Source organism: Idiotropiscis lumnitzeri, chromosome 18 (genome assembly GCF_059441095.1).
Source record: "Idiotropiscis lumnitzeri isolate Australia: NSW breed Sydney's pygmy pipehorse chromosome 18, RoL_Ilum_1.0, whole genome shotgun sequence".
NCBI classification, from domain to species: domain Eukaryota; kingdom Metazoa; phylum Chordata; class Actinopteri; order Syngnathiformes; family Syngnathidae; genus Idiotropiscis; species Idiotropiscis lumnitzeri.
In genome coordinates this window covers 12349641-12366770 of record NC_142408.1, presented here as the reverse complement: position 1 = coordinate 12366770, position 17130 = coordinate 12349641, and the positions used below count along the sequence as shown (strand labels likewise).

Here is a 17130-nt window from a genome sequence, read left to right as displayed (position 1 = left end):
CTGAGGTAAAAGCCGTCTGTGACAGCGGTGTCAAGTGCTCATGATTGCTTTGCTCATCTCGAACATTCATTGATTTGGAAATATTTTACCTTATAGAAAGACGGTGACAGATTACAAGCAGAGAGGAAATAATATGATTCAGATGTAATAGCATTGTATTAAAGCCTTAATAAGAATCCAGTCCAATTTGCTTTCAGGTGATGTATGCTGCTGTTCAGTTGTGTATTAATCAGCGTCATACTGTGTTCATGTATTTCAAAAGAGTCTCGTAGCATTCACACAATTTCTGAGGGCATTGTTAGTCGTGTTACCGCCACTGCATTCATCTGCTGTCTTAACGTATGGTTAATTTGTCATTAATTGGAGTCACGGGCTAAAGCTGTGAGCAACAGCTCCAATCAGCCAAGCCTACCCTACGCCTTGATGAGTATTGATTGGGTTTCAAGAATAATAGGGCCGGCGTTTTTGCTGTGTTCATCGTGCTACTCATAACGCTTGTCCTTGCCTCAGCCTCACTTTCTCTCTCCTCAAGATTCTGCTCCCCATTCTCCTATCCTCTCCTTCATTACGCATCTATTTGAGACAAGATGGGCCCTGCGCTGCGTCACAAGCATTTCATTTTCTGTGGTCAATTGCTGCACCACACCAGAGATGTTGTCGGTGTCATGATTTGTATTTGTTATATTTGGTTTAGTATTTGGTTTCATGTTTTGGCCTTGTTCCTGTGTCTTGTCTTGTCTCGTCTTGTCTATTGTGTCCACCTGTGTTCGTTTACCCAAGCCCTTGTGTTAACCAATCCGGTCCTTCCAACCCTCCGTGTCTTGTCCAGGTGCTCCTCGTTGTCTCGTCAATTTGTGTGTATTTAGTTCCCTGGTTGCTTTCAGTTCTTGTTGGTTCATTGTCATTTTCACTGTCATTGTCCCTGTTGCCTGTTCCTGTTGCCTGTTCCTGTCGCCTGTCCCTGTCGTTGGTTTCCTGTCGTTGTCCAGTTTTTCCAAGTCCCTCGTTTGCCTTTTGTTTTCTGTTAAAAAATCGACACAGTGACACAATGTATTGACACTGTGTTGCTGAATACTGACACCTGGTGGTCTTGCAGGAAACATTTGACAGGGTCATCTGACACTGATCTGTCAAACTAATTTTATCCAATTCCATTGATTAGCGACGTGATGTGTTTTTATATATCCTATTTCGTATTACTTTCCATCGCACTAATTATTCTCTTATCTAATTTATATATTTAACTGAATTATTGTTGTATTGCACTGGAGAGGGGAGCTCTCTAATCTCGTTGCACACTTGAGTACAATGACAAAGGGGTTTCTGATTCTGATTAAGCATTTGCTTTCACATTATTTTTACATACACATAAAAAAAATCTTTGATATTCGAGACGCAGTTGATAAACATCTGTCTGAATGCCCAAGTAAAATTGTTGTGAATGACAATGGACTCATTGTAATTAAAGATTTTTATTCCAAAAAATTAGTTTCTCCAGCGTTTTGTTATTCTATTTCTTTTTTTGAGGCAATTTCCCCCGCCTTTGAGAAGATCCTCTCACAAGGCACTGAAGAGGCCGGTGTGCACAACACCTGTGTGGCTAATATAAATAGGTGAGGGAACGTTGCCTCCATGGACTTCCAGTATAAGAGCGGGTCTTCCGTACGTGCAACGTGTCCTGCTGACGTATAGCGCTGCACCTCTGAGTGCGCATCAACAGTGACGTCTTCCATCTTGCGGATATTTAACGCAATAACTCGATGCTTGTTTTGAGCGTCCATCCTGTTGACAGATGCGCTTCCTTATGAACACAGTTTGGCGCGCGACCGCTGTGTCGACACGATTCTGGTAGTGGTCACGTGACTTTCTCAAAGCAGTAAGCGCACCGACACGGGGTTTGCCCTGGAAGTGTCGTTGGACCCATCACTACAATACAACAAAAGCCGTGACTTCCGGCTGCACTTAGATGCCATATTGAAAGCTTTCGAAATATAACAAATTAGGATGAATGTCAGAGTAATATGGCATACAGTGGAGGGAGGTGTTTTGCCAGTGATGATCTACATGGTATTTTCACGGCCATAAGGCGCACTTGAGTCTTAAATTTTCTCCATAGTGGCCGGGTAGCTCTCTGCTACGCAACAGTATTCTTGACAAAATCATAGAAGAGCATAAAGTTTTGATCATGTTCAGAGCCAATGAAGTTTGTTTACAGGAATGGAATTCTGTTTTTAAAGATGTCATGCCAGCAATAATCATCCTTGTGCATGCTTTATACAAAGCGCATAGGTTTCAATTTTTGATGGTATTTTACAAATTCACCAACTGTTATGTGATTTGAATGCAAGACAATTAATGGTATTACAATTTCGGTTGCAAGAATACAACTGCCTTAATGTTATTATTTTTATTATTATTATTACCATTATTTTGCGCTTGCCACATTGGGGAGTGCCATTTTGCTCTCTGCAACAGCGGTTCCAAAGTCTGGTCTTCGAGAGCTCCTGTTCTGTCTTTTTTTACATATTCTTCACCTCCAACACATCTGATTTAAATGATCAGGATTGTTATCGGGCTGATGAGCTGATCATTTGAATCAAGTGTGTTGGGGGAGCGAAAAATCTGGGGGAAAAAAAAAGCCTTTAAATGGGCGTTCGGGGACTGGACTGACCAGCTATTATGGGGAAGCATTTTGTAGATAATACTAAACAATGAGTTTAATTTAATTATCAAACACAATAATAAAAAGAGTGTGAATAGCCTCCTTTGAATTGTAATCAATACTGACTTTGGAAAATAACAAAAGAAAAAAAAATGCTATCTGATGATTTATAAGGCTTACTAGGATAATTGTTAAACGTTCATTTGTCAATCTTAAAGGAAACATGATTAACTTAGATGTGAGAAAAACATGCATTCATTTACATGATTGCATTTTGTGACTGTATCAAAGACCACATCACTGTATTGGAGTCTCAACTCTTGCAGACAATTTACATTATTGAAGCAGCAGCACCGTGTAATAAAACATCATCCTCGTTTCCTTCCTCTGTGCTTGTCAGCTTCCAAATCACCTTTGAAAGGAAATGATTCACTTCGGTTATAGGCACATGTCTATGCAAATTGTGGCTCACCTGGGAAATGTTTTAAGACCAATTGTATCCTGTGTTCTGTGGGGAGGTATTGGGGGCAGAAAAAAAAGACAAATCTGAAAGCTTGCCTTCCACAATTAATGAGCTGTTCACCCGCATAGGAGCAACAAGGCCTGACCTAAGAGAGGCAACGATCCAAAGTCTGCCAAGAAGGAATAGTAGTAGTAGAAACATGGCTAGCTGCTAGTGTATCTGGTAAAATTGCTGTGAGTTTCTTTCTCTCCTCCTTGAGATTTCTGTTGTGGTCAAATATTTCTGTGAACCAATTAAGGCTGATAAAGTTAAAGCGGTAACTCTGGTGATTAATCTGAAATATTTCAACGCAGTTAAATATTTTAACAGTTTTATTTACTTCAATAATAATGTGCATATTATACCAAAGCCAAATTCAAACACTGTACTGTATTAGCTCTACATCTTTAGCACATCATCTCTGAAAAAAAAACCACTCAATTCAAGTTAGCACTGGGCCTTGCAAACCAACACTGCTGAAGTGTGGTGCTTGTGTGCACAACTAGATGTATACATTTGGAAAATTGCTTGGGAAGATAAATGCCCGTAGAGATGACTCAGTTTAAATTGTATTCAAGGATCAAAGAAAGTTATTAGAATAGTCTTTGAAATAAATACATTCATTTCAAGATATTATTCCATCTTTTACTATCTTCACAAAAAACAGTATTTGATAAATGGGATTAATTGTAATTAATTACAGATTTTTTGGGGGGATTAACTAATTGTTAGGGTGAATGTATATAAATTATCCCATATTTTACTCTATTAGTATTGCAAAGGAATTGCTCCCCAGTGTGACCTATGTTTGGACCATGGTGATGACAAGACCCTCATGGAATAAATGCGGGAGGATTAGATCAAGGCTGCAACAAAGGAGATGTACTCGAGACACCTCTGAAACAATGGACTTTCACGCTGGGACAACAAAGGTCACGCTTGTGGCTCCTATCAGCCTACAACTGCCATTTATGTGTTTAAAAAAAAAGATAAACTAATGTCTTCCTTTCATTAACTTTGCCCGTGTCCAGTGAATTCTTAGGTGATTAGACCTAAGACTAGTTAAAAACTGTAATCGCTTGACATCACTGGAACCAATTGATTTAACTCTCAATGAATTGGTACACCAATTTTGGCGTCCAACAGAATATGGGTATGGATGTATAGGACAATGCTCACCCAAGCTCACACCTGTTTGACCTGTTGCCCTCTGGCAGGCACTACAGCTGGATTAAAACAAAGACTAACAAACAAACAAAAAAACCCGTTTCTTCCGGAGAGCATCTCCATGCTGAACTTACCTTGCAGAACTGCAACATCGTGTGTTTTATTTATTTAATTTTATATTTATTTTTTATTTATTTAATCTTTAATTAATCTAAATGATATATTTAAATATCATTGGAGAGGGGAGCTCTCCTAATTTGTTGTACACCGAGTACAAGGACTATAGAGCATTCTGATTCTGATTGATTCTGATTACCCATTCAATGTGAGAATCAATGTTATTCAACATATCCACTCTGATATTGCACATGTCCGCTCTTGCTGTTTTCTGAGCGTTGGAAGATTGATTTGGCAGTAAAAAGGACACTTACCACGCCTCACATTGCATGATAATCTGACAGGATATCATAAGAGTAATCATACAATGAGGCTTTTGCTTCTGCCACGTTCATCTTGATGTGTTTACGCAACTAGAGCTGGTTTCAGGGATGAGACACATTTTTAAGTCCAACTTGGGTCTCCTCTAGAAGAGAATTGTTTGAGACAAGTTGACACATCTGTACCCGAGGACATTACCTAAGGCAATGGTATCAAAGGAATTCTGTTTAAAATCTTTCAAACACGCTGCTTCAAGGACTTCATTCCACCCCACACTTGGCCTGGTTGATGTCTGTTGACTTCATGGGTGCAGTCACGAGAAGAGTATGTCATTTCTATTGTCGAACCACCCGCAAATATAAAGATGGGACTTTTATACAAAAAGTTACTGAATGTCTCGATAGTCATCATTAATCAGGACACACACAGTACAAGGCACTCCCATTCTCCAGACAGATTGTAAAGTGCAACAACGAGGACATATTGCAGCATTATTGGCAAAGTCAAGGTCAGTAAATCTCTTTTCACCGATCGATGCCTCACTTGGACTGCATGACCCCATATGTAGACCTAACAGACAACAATTTTCAAACAATAAAAGTCAGTTTGACTACAAAGAATAACATAAATAAAGTATATGTGGACAATACATAGCTAAAGATCACAACCTAAAACTAGGAAAATAGTAAATGTGTATGTCATAAAAAAGGCACCATTGAAGAAGTCCTGTATGTATTCTGACTGTGACTGCCATTTCCAAAACGCAAACAAGTGCAGTAAACAAGCCCTTCTCAGACACCATAGAAAAATATTTAACATTATTATTATTATTATTATAAAAAGGTGGAGAGAGGCTAAAAAAAGAATATTAATAAAGTTATTTTTTGCTCAAAGTTGATCTTTATTTCTTTGTTTTCTCATTTTGTTTTCTTTAATGTTAATATGGATGCAATGTTATGCAGTGGTGTACTTATTTACTAGATGAATTATCCACTTTATAGTCAAGGTGGAGAGATGGAGGGCCAAAAATGTTTTCTTCTTCCAAGGGGCTGCGTAACAGAAAATGACGGAGACGCACAGAATAACGGAAACATTTCCTCAATTTCCACTTGGGGATTGGACAACACATACACACTCAGTTTTAGTTGCATTACAATGCACGCCAATTATGAAGATCCTCAGTCAAAATTTGGTTCTTGCATATTTGGAATGTTACAGAAGACTGTGCCTTTGCACAACAAAAAATATTGAAAGATATGACTAATTATTATTTTTTCGATCTTATTTTAGGAGAACTTGTCTGAGTTTAATCAGTTTCTCGTGCAGTGCCAGTTAGTTTTCTTACATTATTTAGTCAGCTCATTTTCCTTTTTGCGGCTTGGCGGCCGACTGGTTAGCACGTTCGTTTTACAGAGCGCAGGTGCAGAGAACACTTTTTTAATGATCTCCATCGAATGGGGGAAAAAATCATGCATTTTCCAGAGTTCTTCACACAACTTCACAACTTTTTTTTTTTAAACCATGTGAATAATAATTCAGAACATTGCATTTTGAATAATTTGGAGGGAAAACAAGTAATGATGTTTAAGAAAACAATCAAAGCTAGGATTTCCTTGATAATTTGTAAAACTGTAAATATGCAAACAAACCCCTCTTTGTGTTTATCATGTAGCCCCAAATATTGTGCTGCGCTCACATGGGAACGGCCTCCATTAAATATTGGGTGCATCGCCCACTTTTCTTTAAGGTTTACGAACATCATTCCTCAACAGTGAGTGACAAAAAAGCTCCCTACCAGCCGCAAGCAGCGGTTAGACTTTCCCTAAAAGGTCCCGTGTGGCTTGTGCGTATGAGAAAGGCGAGGTGCCTCTTAACAGGTCTGACTTTGATCAATGGACCTCTGGGTTGGAATCACATTTCACTGCTGTCTATATATGGTCCCTAATTTGAATCTCATATTTATTGAAGACAGAAAAAGGCAACTGCCTTCACTGTTATATTATTCAGGCATACCAGGCTTATTGTATTCACGCTGCATATTCTCTACACCTACAAATGGTGGAAATAAACAGACTATACGCTTGCAGCCATTTCATATTTAGCCTCTTTCATGTAGCTAAATGAGCGAATGCAACAGCTGTATATTTAAAACAGACCTCAGTATGAGCCGAGGCAGTTTTACGTCACTGTAGAATAGGACTCCAACTGATAACAAGAAACATATTAGCTCTCTAATGGTTCGAATCAAAACTGAACACGGCTGTTTTCGTAAGACCCCTTTTTGGATCAAGGTGGCGTAATGAATCTCTGTAAGTTGTGCAAGTGGCAATGTGCTCGGGCAGTATTGCTGCAGGCTCTTTTGGACAGATGAATTAAGCATACAATATTCTTCTGAGGACATGTTTGGGGGAAAAAATGAGTTCATATGACTGTCTTTAGAGAAGGAATCTTGAGATTTACTGGCTGCTTCTGTGTAAATCAGCTGGAATGGGCTCCAGCTCACACATGAAGCCCAGTGACAAAAGGTGGATGGATGATGGCCTCTGAAATTAGTAGCAGTAAGTAATGTAATGGGCACTTTAATTACGGCATTTTCCGGTTTATAAGACGCACCACCACATAATCCACAGTGACTCCTGCGAAAACCCCGCTATACAAGCCGCACCAGACTATAAGCCGAACCTTTCTATGTTGAAAAAATTATTTTACTGTATGTACAGAACGATTTTGTACTGTGAATGCACATTAAGGTATATAAACAGATACTTGAAACTGTGCCTTTTAACACGGCAACAACAGAACAGACGCAAGAGACAAAAAAAATAAAAACAATCGATATTTATTTAGCGTATTTTCTGAACTATAGAGCGCCCCTACCAGCTAAAGAAAAATCAACAGAAAAGCCGCACTGTTGTATTTGCCACACGGTTCAAAATCTAGGAAAAAAAGTAACGGCTTATAGTTCGGGAAAATACAGTACAATTTCAAAACATGGAAAGTCCAAAATTTACTCAAGGGAAAAGCTGAAAAAAAATATTCCATCAACATTCAGCTGATACCAGAGAGAGCCAAACATGGCTGTTCAGATCAACTTTAACTGCTTGAATTCAGAGATGTTATGCAAGCAAAAGTAAAAAAGAAAACACCTAAATGTATTGCTGTGAATTTCTTGTTTTAAAAATCGCTGCTGTGCTGTGAAAACCATGTAAATCCACTTTTGTAATTTTGTAAAATTTTTACGTGAATGAGATGTCTGTAAAAATGGACGTAGGTGTTTTTCATGGAACAGAGAAGATATGTAACATTTTCTTTCTTGCCAAGTAACATTTTGCAATTGTGGAATACGACTACACTATTTTAACTGAACGGATGCAACTTCAAATAGATTGATCTTATTGCACAATTTGTATACAATTAATTTAATTTCAATCTTGAGATTACTGTGTCACCCATTGAAATACGGTAATCCACAGTTGAGTGTCATTGTGAATTATTGCCAAATGCCAGATTACTGAATTGTCAGTAAATGACCTTGTTGTTTGCTAAGCCTCTTTTTTTTTTGTCACACTGTGTTTTGTGCTGTCTCAGCAGGATTGCTTTATCATTGGACAGGATGGAAAATCACCCCTGTGCAAATGAGAAATCCTTGGCCTGGAGCCATTGACATGCTCACAGCTTTCTTCATTTAGTTAGCCATCCGTCGTGTGTATTTGTTTAGGCTTGGGCTTCTGGGAAAAGAAAAAAAAAATTGAGCTGAAGGATGAAATCAAATTCAGCAAATTTGACTTCTATATTTTATATCAGACATAAAAAAATAAACAATTCCCGTGCTGATATGGATTGCTGGAATTGGCATGAAGACAAGCGCTATAGAAAATCGGTGGGCAACATACTACGTCGAGCTATAGGACGAGGGCTGGGCAATTGAGCGATATCCGTTTATTGGCCTAATTGGTTCATACTGACCCCCCGCTCCCCAAAAAATAAGTAAATAATAATAATAATTGACAAAACCCTTTTTAAAATTAATTAATTAACTAATTTATTTTTTTTATAACAGTGTTCATATTTCAAAGCACACACACACTGATATTGACTGCTTACACGACACTGTTTACAAAAGGGCAGAGCTGGGCACTTGACCCTTTTTTGCCAGTCAGTCCCCTGCCCACCTGCCGCGACCTAGGTACCGTTCCGGCCTCAACCCTCAGGCATTTTTTTATAAAAATTGTCAGCCCCCGACCCCGTTAGTCCTTGTTGGAGGCAGGAGGTCAGGTGGCTCCAAAAGGGGGTTATAAGTATGAATTAATATGAATACGTACAACAAAATATTTTAAATACATATTGATTCTTCAACATAATGATTGTTCTTTATTGGTGTAAAATGTGTTAAAAAGAACACTATGCAACAATTTAGTGAAGAATAGTACCACCATTCTTAAATTCCAAATGTACTCTATAAATAAACCATTCATATTCAAATTGAAATCAATGACAACAATAAAACCGCATGAAACAGCAAAAACTAATTTGGAAAGAAAAAAGACTAAATGAATGTGGGACAATTGCCTTAGAGCAATTGAACATGCAACACTGCAGGAATTACACTGAAGTCTTCCTATTAGCTTTAGGCCACAAATTCTCATCCACATCACAACAATTATCTTCGCTTGCTGTGACCCATTTCATAAAACTGATTGATCATTGGTTAATCTAATGCATCACACATTTCCCTCCATTAGAAAAAGTCAAGATTCGCCTGAGAAAAAAAAATGTCAAATGGAAATGAAAAAATATGCTTGACGTATTATGACGATTTTTTAGGTCATTTTGCATGAAAATATTTAGATGATGAACTCATGTCAAAATGTTGTGGGCTTTGAGATAATTCAACAGAAAGACCCATTGTCATACATTTTGACCAAGATGCTATCATTAATTGAAAATGAAACTGCTTTTTAATGTACACAAATGATGGGTGAAAATTAATCAAGTAGTTTTGAGATATTCAATTCTGATCTGAGAAATGCACCAAACTGAGAAAAACTATGATCAAATTCCAGCAATTCTGATTATTTGTTTCCACATTAATACAACCTCAGATTTTCCGCCTCAAAACCACATTTTCTGGTGATGCTCTGGTGTCCGCGGTAGGATTAGACCCAGAGGTCCAATACTGCCTCGTAGCAACACTGCATGGGTGAGGATCAAAATCGGACTCTTCCTTCCACGCGCACACAAAAAAATGTGTTGCCGATAGGTGTTATAGTAACAGCAAAGTACAACAAAATACAAAATACAGAGCGTATTCAACCATACAGGAGATGTTACGGAAAGCATAGATCTCAATAAACAAAATTTTGGTGTCTTGTGTTTGTTACATTTAATGGTTCATCCATCCCACCAGTGTGATCAGCACTCACATTTGCTACTCTGGTTACCATGGCAACCATTCCACATCTTTGGAAGAAAAAAACTTGCGGGGAGTTATTAAAAGGGAAAAGATTTTCTGCACATCAGATTTTGAAATGTGATTATCAACAGTCTTCTGGCTAAATCATTCCGCTTCATGAAAATGAAATGAAACCGACGTTAAGAATTAAGTCACATGGAAAAAGGAGTCAGAATAAATTACAGATCCACATTTATTTTCTTGTTTTGAACGCATGTGAGATACTGCGTGGTCATCCTTGCAAGTATTGTCTGACCTTCTTCTCTGGCCACTTTAATAAAATCAAGACGAATCAGGCCAATAGTTACAATAGGGCACATCGAATTTAATCTAATCTAACCTAATCTAATCTAATATAATCCAATCTAATCTAATCCATCTATCTATCAAAGAGGATGTACATGTAGTAACTAAACCACCCCCAAATATTTCACCCATCCATCAATCCATCCTTTGTCTTTTCTGCAGATCTTGTTCGACATCACAGGGAAGGCGACGGAGCACATCCTAGTCTTATCCAATCAATCGCTAGACTGACAGAAAGACAACCACTTACACTCACATTCATAACTACATCTGACAGAATTTAAGAGTTTTCACTGATCCTCACATTCATGAAGTGGGAAGCGAGAGTAATCAGTAAATCTTCACAATATGGCTGCCAGGCTATGAAGTGCACAATAAAAATACTTTTACAGTTTAACGTCAATGGCCCTTTTATGGTTTGGTTAATTACTGTATATTCAAATAAAAATCCACGCTATAAGAAAACGTACTGTATTTTTTTCTCCACGGGAAGTGGTAAAGTGTATTTACAATGACGGCATTCGTATGTTGACATTTACAAAAAAACATTTTCCTTTCGAGTTTGCCAGCTCAAGCATGCTTGTAGCTAAACAGTGAGTTTCAGTATAGTTTGACACTTGATTCCTGTAGTCGGATTTAAAAAAAAGCAGCTATTACAAAAAATTCACATATATTTATATTCTTATATGAATGCAAAGAGCAGTATATGTTTTCAAATGCTAAAGAAGGGAAAACTACTTGGGAGTGTTTGCTTACTTTCAGCAGAAGGACACCATCGTGAATGACTCACGCCAAATTAATTTTGAGAAATTTCTCTTAGGAGGCACCAAACAGAACACCTGCAATTTATTTCCTCTCAACATTCTGTGAATGAGCTTTCCCACCAATGTTTCTATAAAAAGCGTAAATTCCTGAAATAAAGGCTGAAATGTTGAGCTGTGGTCTCATATTCGTCTTTTGATGTCCAAGATCCCCCAAAAAAACAATAAAAATAGAGATGACCTCACTGGTTCAATACATTTGAAATGCTGTATGATCATAATTATATGCGATGCCACTGCTGCTTCGACCACATTCATGTACTTAGTAGTCATAATATAGAATTCTGTTCATGTATTATTTATTCATGTACACTCATTCCACTGCCTGCAGCTGAAAATATGTATGATGTTTGTATTGTATTAGTCGTATGAATCTTTGTGTTTTGTGACCAAGTTAATACACCGGTATGTGTCTTTAACAGAAAGTTATAACCTTTATCCATGAATTTTAAAACATTATTGATGAAGATGAAATAAAGTGCTTCAGCGGATGAATGTTAGTTATGCAGACCCGTTGCCAAGTTGCTTGTGGGGGGGCACAAGTACCACCCCCATTTGAGTCACAGGCGTCTAAAAAATAACAATTTAAAATGAAAAGATCAACTTTACATCGCTAAATAGCTAATATCTAGCTATTTTGGGGTAAGCAGTGCTATTGTTCAGGTCCGTAGCAGTCGGACATTAAAAATACAACGGTGCTTTGTTTGATTGATGGGAATCTAATCTGCAGCAACCTATCACGGCTGCAAAGGTCAAAACAAGCGCATGTGTGTGTGATGTAAATTTGTTGAGCGCTTAAACTGCAACTGCTAGAGCTGATTATATTTTCTGTAGGGCCGAACCATTTATCATTATCGTAGCTATTCTAGATGTAGATATGAACATTGAAGATATTAATATGTTGAGTAATATATAAAGCATAATCAACCCCCCAAAAACCTTAATAGGAATATGTTCCGTTCTCCGGGCTCAGCTAATGTCCAATCATGGCTCAGCTTCAGAACACAGGTGAGCGGTGATTGGTTGTTGCCTGGTCCCTGAGCAACTGTGATGCCATTTTCAGTCGCTAGGAGTGACAAAATGGCCACCCCTGAGATGGCTTAAAACAGGTGGATTTTACTGCTTAATCCATATTTCACAAAATGCAATATTAATCAGAAGGCCATGTTTGGACTGGGGAAGGTAAATAAAACATTTTGCAAATCATTTTCTGGGGTTGACTTACTTTTAAAAATGTAAATTCCCTTCTTGAAACTGCATGCATGTACATTTTATTCTGTTTTTGCAACACTAAAGCCAGCCAATCAAACACTGCAAAACAATGGTTAGCTTACAAATAATGCACTTTTGGGTGAAAAAAGGACCACTCCACTAATTGGGTCAATTTGACCCACATTTTTTCATTGTTTTGTACAAAACACCCCAAACAAATTGGGTTGTTTTGTACATAACGGTCCAATTTGTTTGGGGAAAACTACCAATTATTTGGGTAGTTTTTCCAGAAAAACGGATGCAAATTAGCCATTGACTATAATCAGTCATATTTACGGGAAACTGTTTGATTAGTATGCACTGTCCCTGTATACTTTCAAATAAATAAATACAAATATATATACATACAAAACAACAACAAAAAATAAATAAATAAATTGGGTCAAATTGACCCAAGAGGTGGATTGTACCATTTTGACCCAAAATGGTGCTTTTCTTTTTTCTTTTTTTCTTTTTTTTGTCAACTGCTTTAGAGTGCAAGCCTCATTTCATGCTTGCCAATAACAAACAGCCAAGAGCGGGAGCAACAAGTTGCGGGCGCCTTGCAAGGGAAGATGTTTAACGACTTCCGTAGCAAAAAACAAATCATGCTGCTTTATTTGGAGGTGCTTTGGAGTAAAAAAAAAAAAAAAGAAGAAAAATGGGTTCTGATCCTCTGCGAAGTGTTGAGCAGGCAAGTCGAGCTCACAAAAACAATCTCTGAATAATGACAAAATGTTTTTTTTATATATATTGAAACATTTTATCAGTTTCTCAGTCAATCAGATTCACCTGTTGTTGAATTGTTGTGAATTCAAATTTTAGCTTTTCTCCTCTTCATTGGGGAGTCGCCTACTTGATATATCATATCATATATTGTGTCTTGACAAACAGAAAAATCAAGTTTGAACCCAAGAAGTATATAATGTCTCAATCAGATTGTTGTCTGTGTATTTGTATTTGTATTTGCTTTGATTTTGTCTGCTACCAGATCAGTATTGCAAATGAGAATATTTTCCACATTCAAAGAAAGTGTCTGCTCAAGATTGTGGTATGTAAACTTCGTATCTATGGGGGGAAATTGTTGCACATGAATGCAGTCCATCACTCCAATAGCTTTGGAAAAGCCAGCAACCACATAACAACCATGTTATGCCTGATTTAACTTTAACTCTAAATGAATGGCAATGACTCTAATCGTATCTAGAAGGTCATGCCTCGACCGATGAAAGTGATCAATAGTATAAAAGACAGAGTCGTGATACCTTGAGTCCTCCACACTCTGCTGCCGATCCATGATCCACTCCAGTGATGTAAATACCCAACGCGTATTCTGCTCCCCCTCGGATCATAAGGCCCAGAGAACGACCATCATCCAAAACCAAGTTGACCTATCAATAACAGTGAGATTAGTGCGGATAGCTCAAGTGATAAAATGGTTAAGGAAAGAAACATGTCACATTTAGATTTTTGTTTGCCATACATCCAGCCATAAGTAAATTGATTCAGATAAAACACAACATACCTCTGAACAAATTACATATTACATTTTATTTTATTATTATACACACACATTATATATTTTATCAATACCGGTAATATCAACCTATTTTTACCCTTCTATTGTCTATCTGTAATTTGTAGTGCAGAAACTATTCTGAGAATTTAAAATAGAAAGGTTCTTTTATGATGCAGAGAAGCCAAATTTAATTTTACACATGGTCAAGTACAGCGATGGCTTGGCCATGTCGAATATTAATTTGTGATTGTTATCAAGGAAACCAATCACAAATGTGGCTCGGATCTGAGTAAAGACATTTTCATAAAGTGATGTCATTTTGCGTGGGTGGGTGGTTCTGTGATTCAGTCACTAAAATTCACCAGCTAGTTTTGTGCGATAACTAAGTTAGTGTTGATACAAACAATGACAAGAAAAGTAAAGTCACGGAGTCACATGATCAACCTGGGAAAACACACAGGCAAAAAGGACTTCTTACTGTCCGAGTGACAAAATGTTCAATGTGAAATAAATAGCCTGTTACTTTTTGCAGTCTTAGGTCCATTTAAAGATTAATGCCCATTACAGAGGCAACATCTTCCCGAGTCCCTTCAGGGGAAGGGGACAGGATTTTGTAGTGAGATAGATGAGGTACTTTAGATGACAGAATTTCCTCTTGCCTTTTTCCATGCATTAATATTCTAGTTTTCTGGCTCATAGAGCTTTTGAAGAAGGTTGATGGTTCAAGAAGTATAACAACCATAACTTGCAGATGAAACATTAAAAACGCTCAACGGCATGACATTTTCGCAAGCAGAATCACGTCAAGCAGAAACTGTTAAAAAGTCCAGAATAAAAGCTGGGACTCTTATTCTAATCATTAATTCAACTGGGCATATAGTGCTCTTAATTGTCAGTGCGTAGTTTCTCACCTTCTTCTCATCTCCCTCCTGCAGGAGCTGCATGTTGCTGCGTCGCTGGCTGTCACTTCTTCTTAAAGCAGCATTGTGATGTTCGGGCAGGTCAGGAGGAGGGGACACACTATGGCCCAGAGGGTCGACCCATGTATATACATGGTTGGTGACATAACCTCCTGGAATCCTCCCCACTGAGCGTACAGAGAGGCTAAGCTTTTTATTGCCCTTCAGCACCTGAGGAAAGCAAGAATTGACGAAACGATAAAATGATAATGCTTCACTTCACCGAGGATATGGAAAATACGACAAATAGCAACCAATGCACACAAAACATAGAAGTAAGTTTATCGTAGCTCTTGAGTGAATGCAGTCCTCATATATTTGTAGTTTTTATTGCATTTTTTCATAGGACAACATTGAAGAAATTACACTTTGCAGTCTATGCACAGCTTGTATAACAGTGTAAACTTACAGACCTCTCAAAAAAAATCTCAATACATTACAGCCATTGTGTAGACCACTAGCAACAAATGAATACGCTCCCAAATTAAAATGTTTAAATAGCATCCAATTAGCCAGCTTTCCTCTCCAGTATCATGTGACTCGTTGGTTTTGAAGAATGAATGAAGAGGGGTGTTATCGCTATCACGCTTGGAATTTCATGGCAGAAGAACTCTACGGATCAGAATCAAAGAATTGTTGCCTGATTGAAACCTAAAAACAGTGCAGGATGACCAATAATTTATAGTGATTTCACAGGACAGGTTCCACTCAGTACACACACCGCCATGGCTGACCAAAGGTGTTGAATGCACATGAGCATCCACAATAGTAGCGCCATGTGGTCATGCATGGTGCTGAGAGTAGCATGAGCCTGAGCGCATGAATACCAAAATGTACTATGACATATCCATCCATCCATTATCTATCTGGGGAGAATAAGTCAACTCCTCAACTCCACATTGAAACTCAAAGTCCTCTGAACTGTGTGGGTATCATGCTCACCAGTCAACCTACGATGACATACTCACAGCATAATAAACTCCCTTCATAAACTGGGCAGCAGGGCAGTATTCCAAAATGAAATGAGCCCACACAGATGACCACTGCATTGCTCAAGAATGATGATGATGGTAAAGGTGCATTGAGAGTACCACGTAGGTTCTTCTGACCTGAACCCCATTGAGTTTTGTGCGGAAACCAAAACGGAAGGTGGAGGAGCACTGGGTCTGCACTATAGTGCGACTGGATTTTCACTCTCATCTCATCTGAGTCCCACAGAAAAAAAAAAAAATCCCGTACTGGATCGTAGTAGAAAAACAAAAAAAAAATAATACGACTCCCATCCCATCCTGTTCCCATTCAGAATGAGTCCCACTCTTGTACTGCGCCCATTTTGGAGTTCATCTACAGTAAAATGATGAAATCGTCACCCTCACTTCCTTATGGATTTCCCTGCTCCCATCTGTTGCCGTGAACTTTTTATCCTGTATCGCCCCAATCCCGTGTTGTTCATTCCCATCCCGCGGGAATCATGAAAAAACATTAGCCTCTAGTCTCGCAGCCTACCAAGCAACACAGCTGAGAGCAATTTTCAACAAGAGTCACGTTCCCCAAAAATATAGTTGCCAGCTTTTCTCCACACACCAAGTGAATCGAGCACTGCACATGGCATTTACTGAAACGTCGCAATGGTAGGGCTGTGACCCCTATGTTGGGTTTTCATGCTCCATACAAAATATACCCAATTGCATTCTGTTTTTTATTGAACCACAGAAACTTGACGTGAGTTTTAAGGAAGATGCAAAAAGAAGAGGAAATCATTGCGAATAAGAGAGTGTGAACATTCGAAGCGGCTGCTGGAAGCAATCTGAGCTGGGCACTTGACCCTTTTTAGCAAGTCAGTCCCCTGCCCCTCGGCTGCAAGTTTGGTACGTTACGGCCTGGACCCTCTGGCCTTATTCATAAAAATTGTCGGCCCTTGACCAAGTTACGGACACACACAAACACGTACAATCGAGGTGGAAGGCTGTCTCTAAGTGCCTCAAGCTCGGTGGTTCACCTGGCTAACTTTTCATCTGCTGGCAGTTCCTTATAAATGTGCTTTGCCTCATTT

General features: G+C 38.4%; 1 protein-coding gene across 7 annotated transcripts in view; it reads right to left on the bottom strand.

The window, feature by feature from the left end:
* The window catches only part of LOC148319550 (whirlin-like), a 123922-nt gene that overhangs the window by 51373 nt on the left and 55419 nt on the right, over positions 1-17130 (bottom strand). For all 7 annotated transcript variants that reach the window (XM_088281093.1, XM_088281094.1, XM_088281095.1 and 4 more), the window contains exons 2-3: positions 15030-15248; positions 13865-13990 (exon numbers count right to left, since the gene is read on the bottom strand). In XM_088281093.1, coding sequence (XP_088137219.1) covers positions 13865-13990; positions 15030-15248 — 345 coding nt within the window. The remainder of the gene's footprint in view (positions 1-13864; positions 13991-15029; positions 15249-17130) is intronic.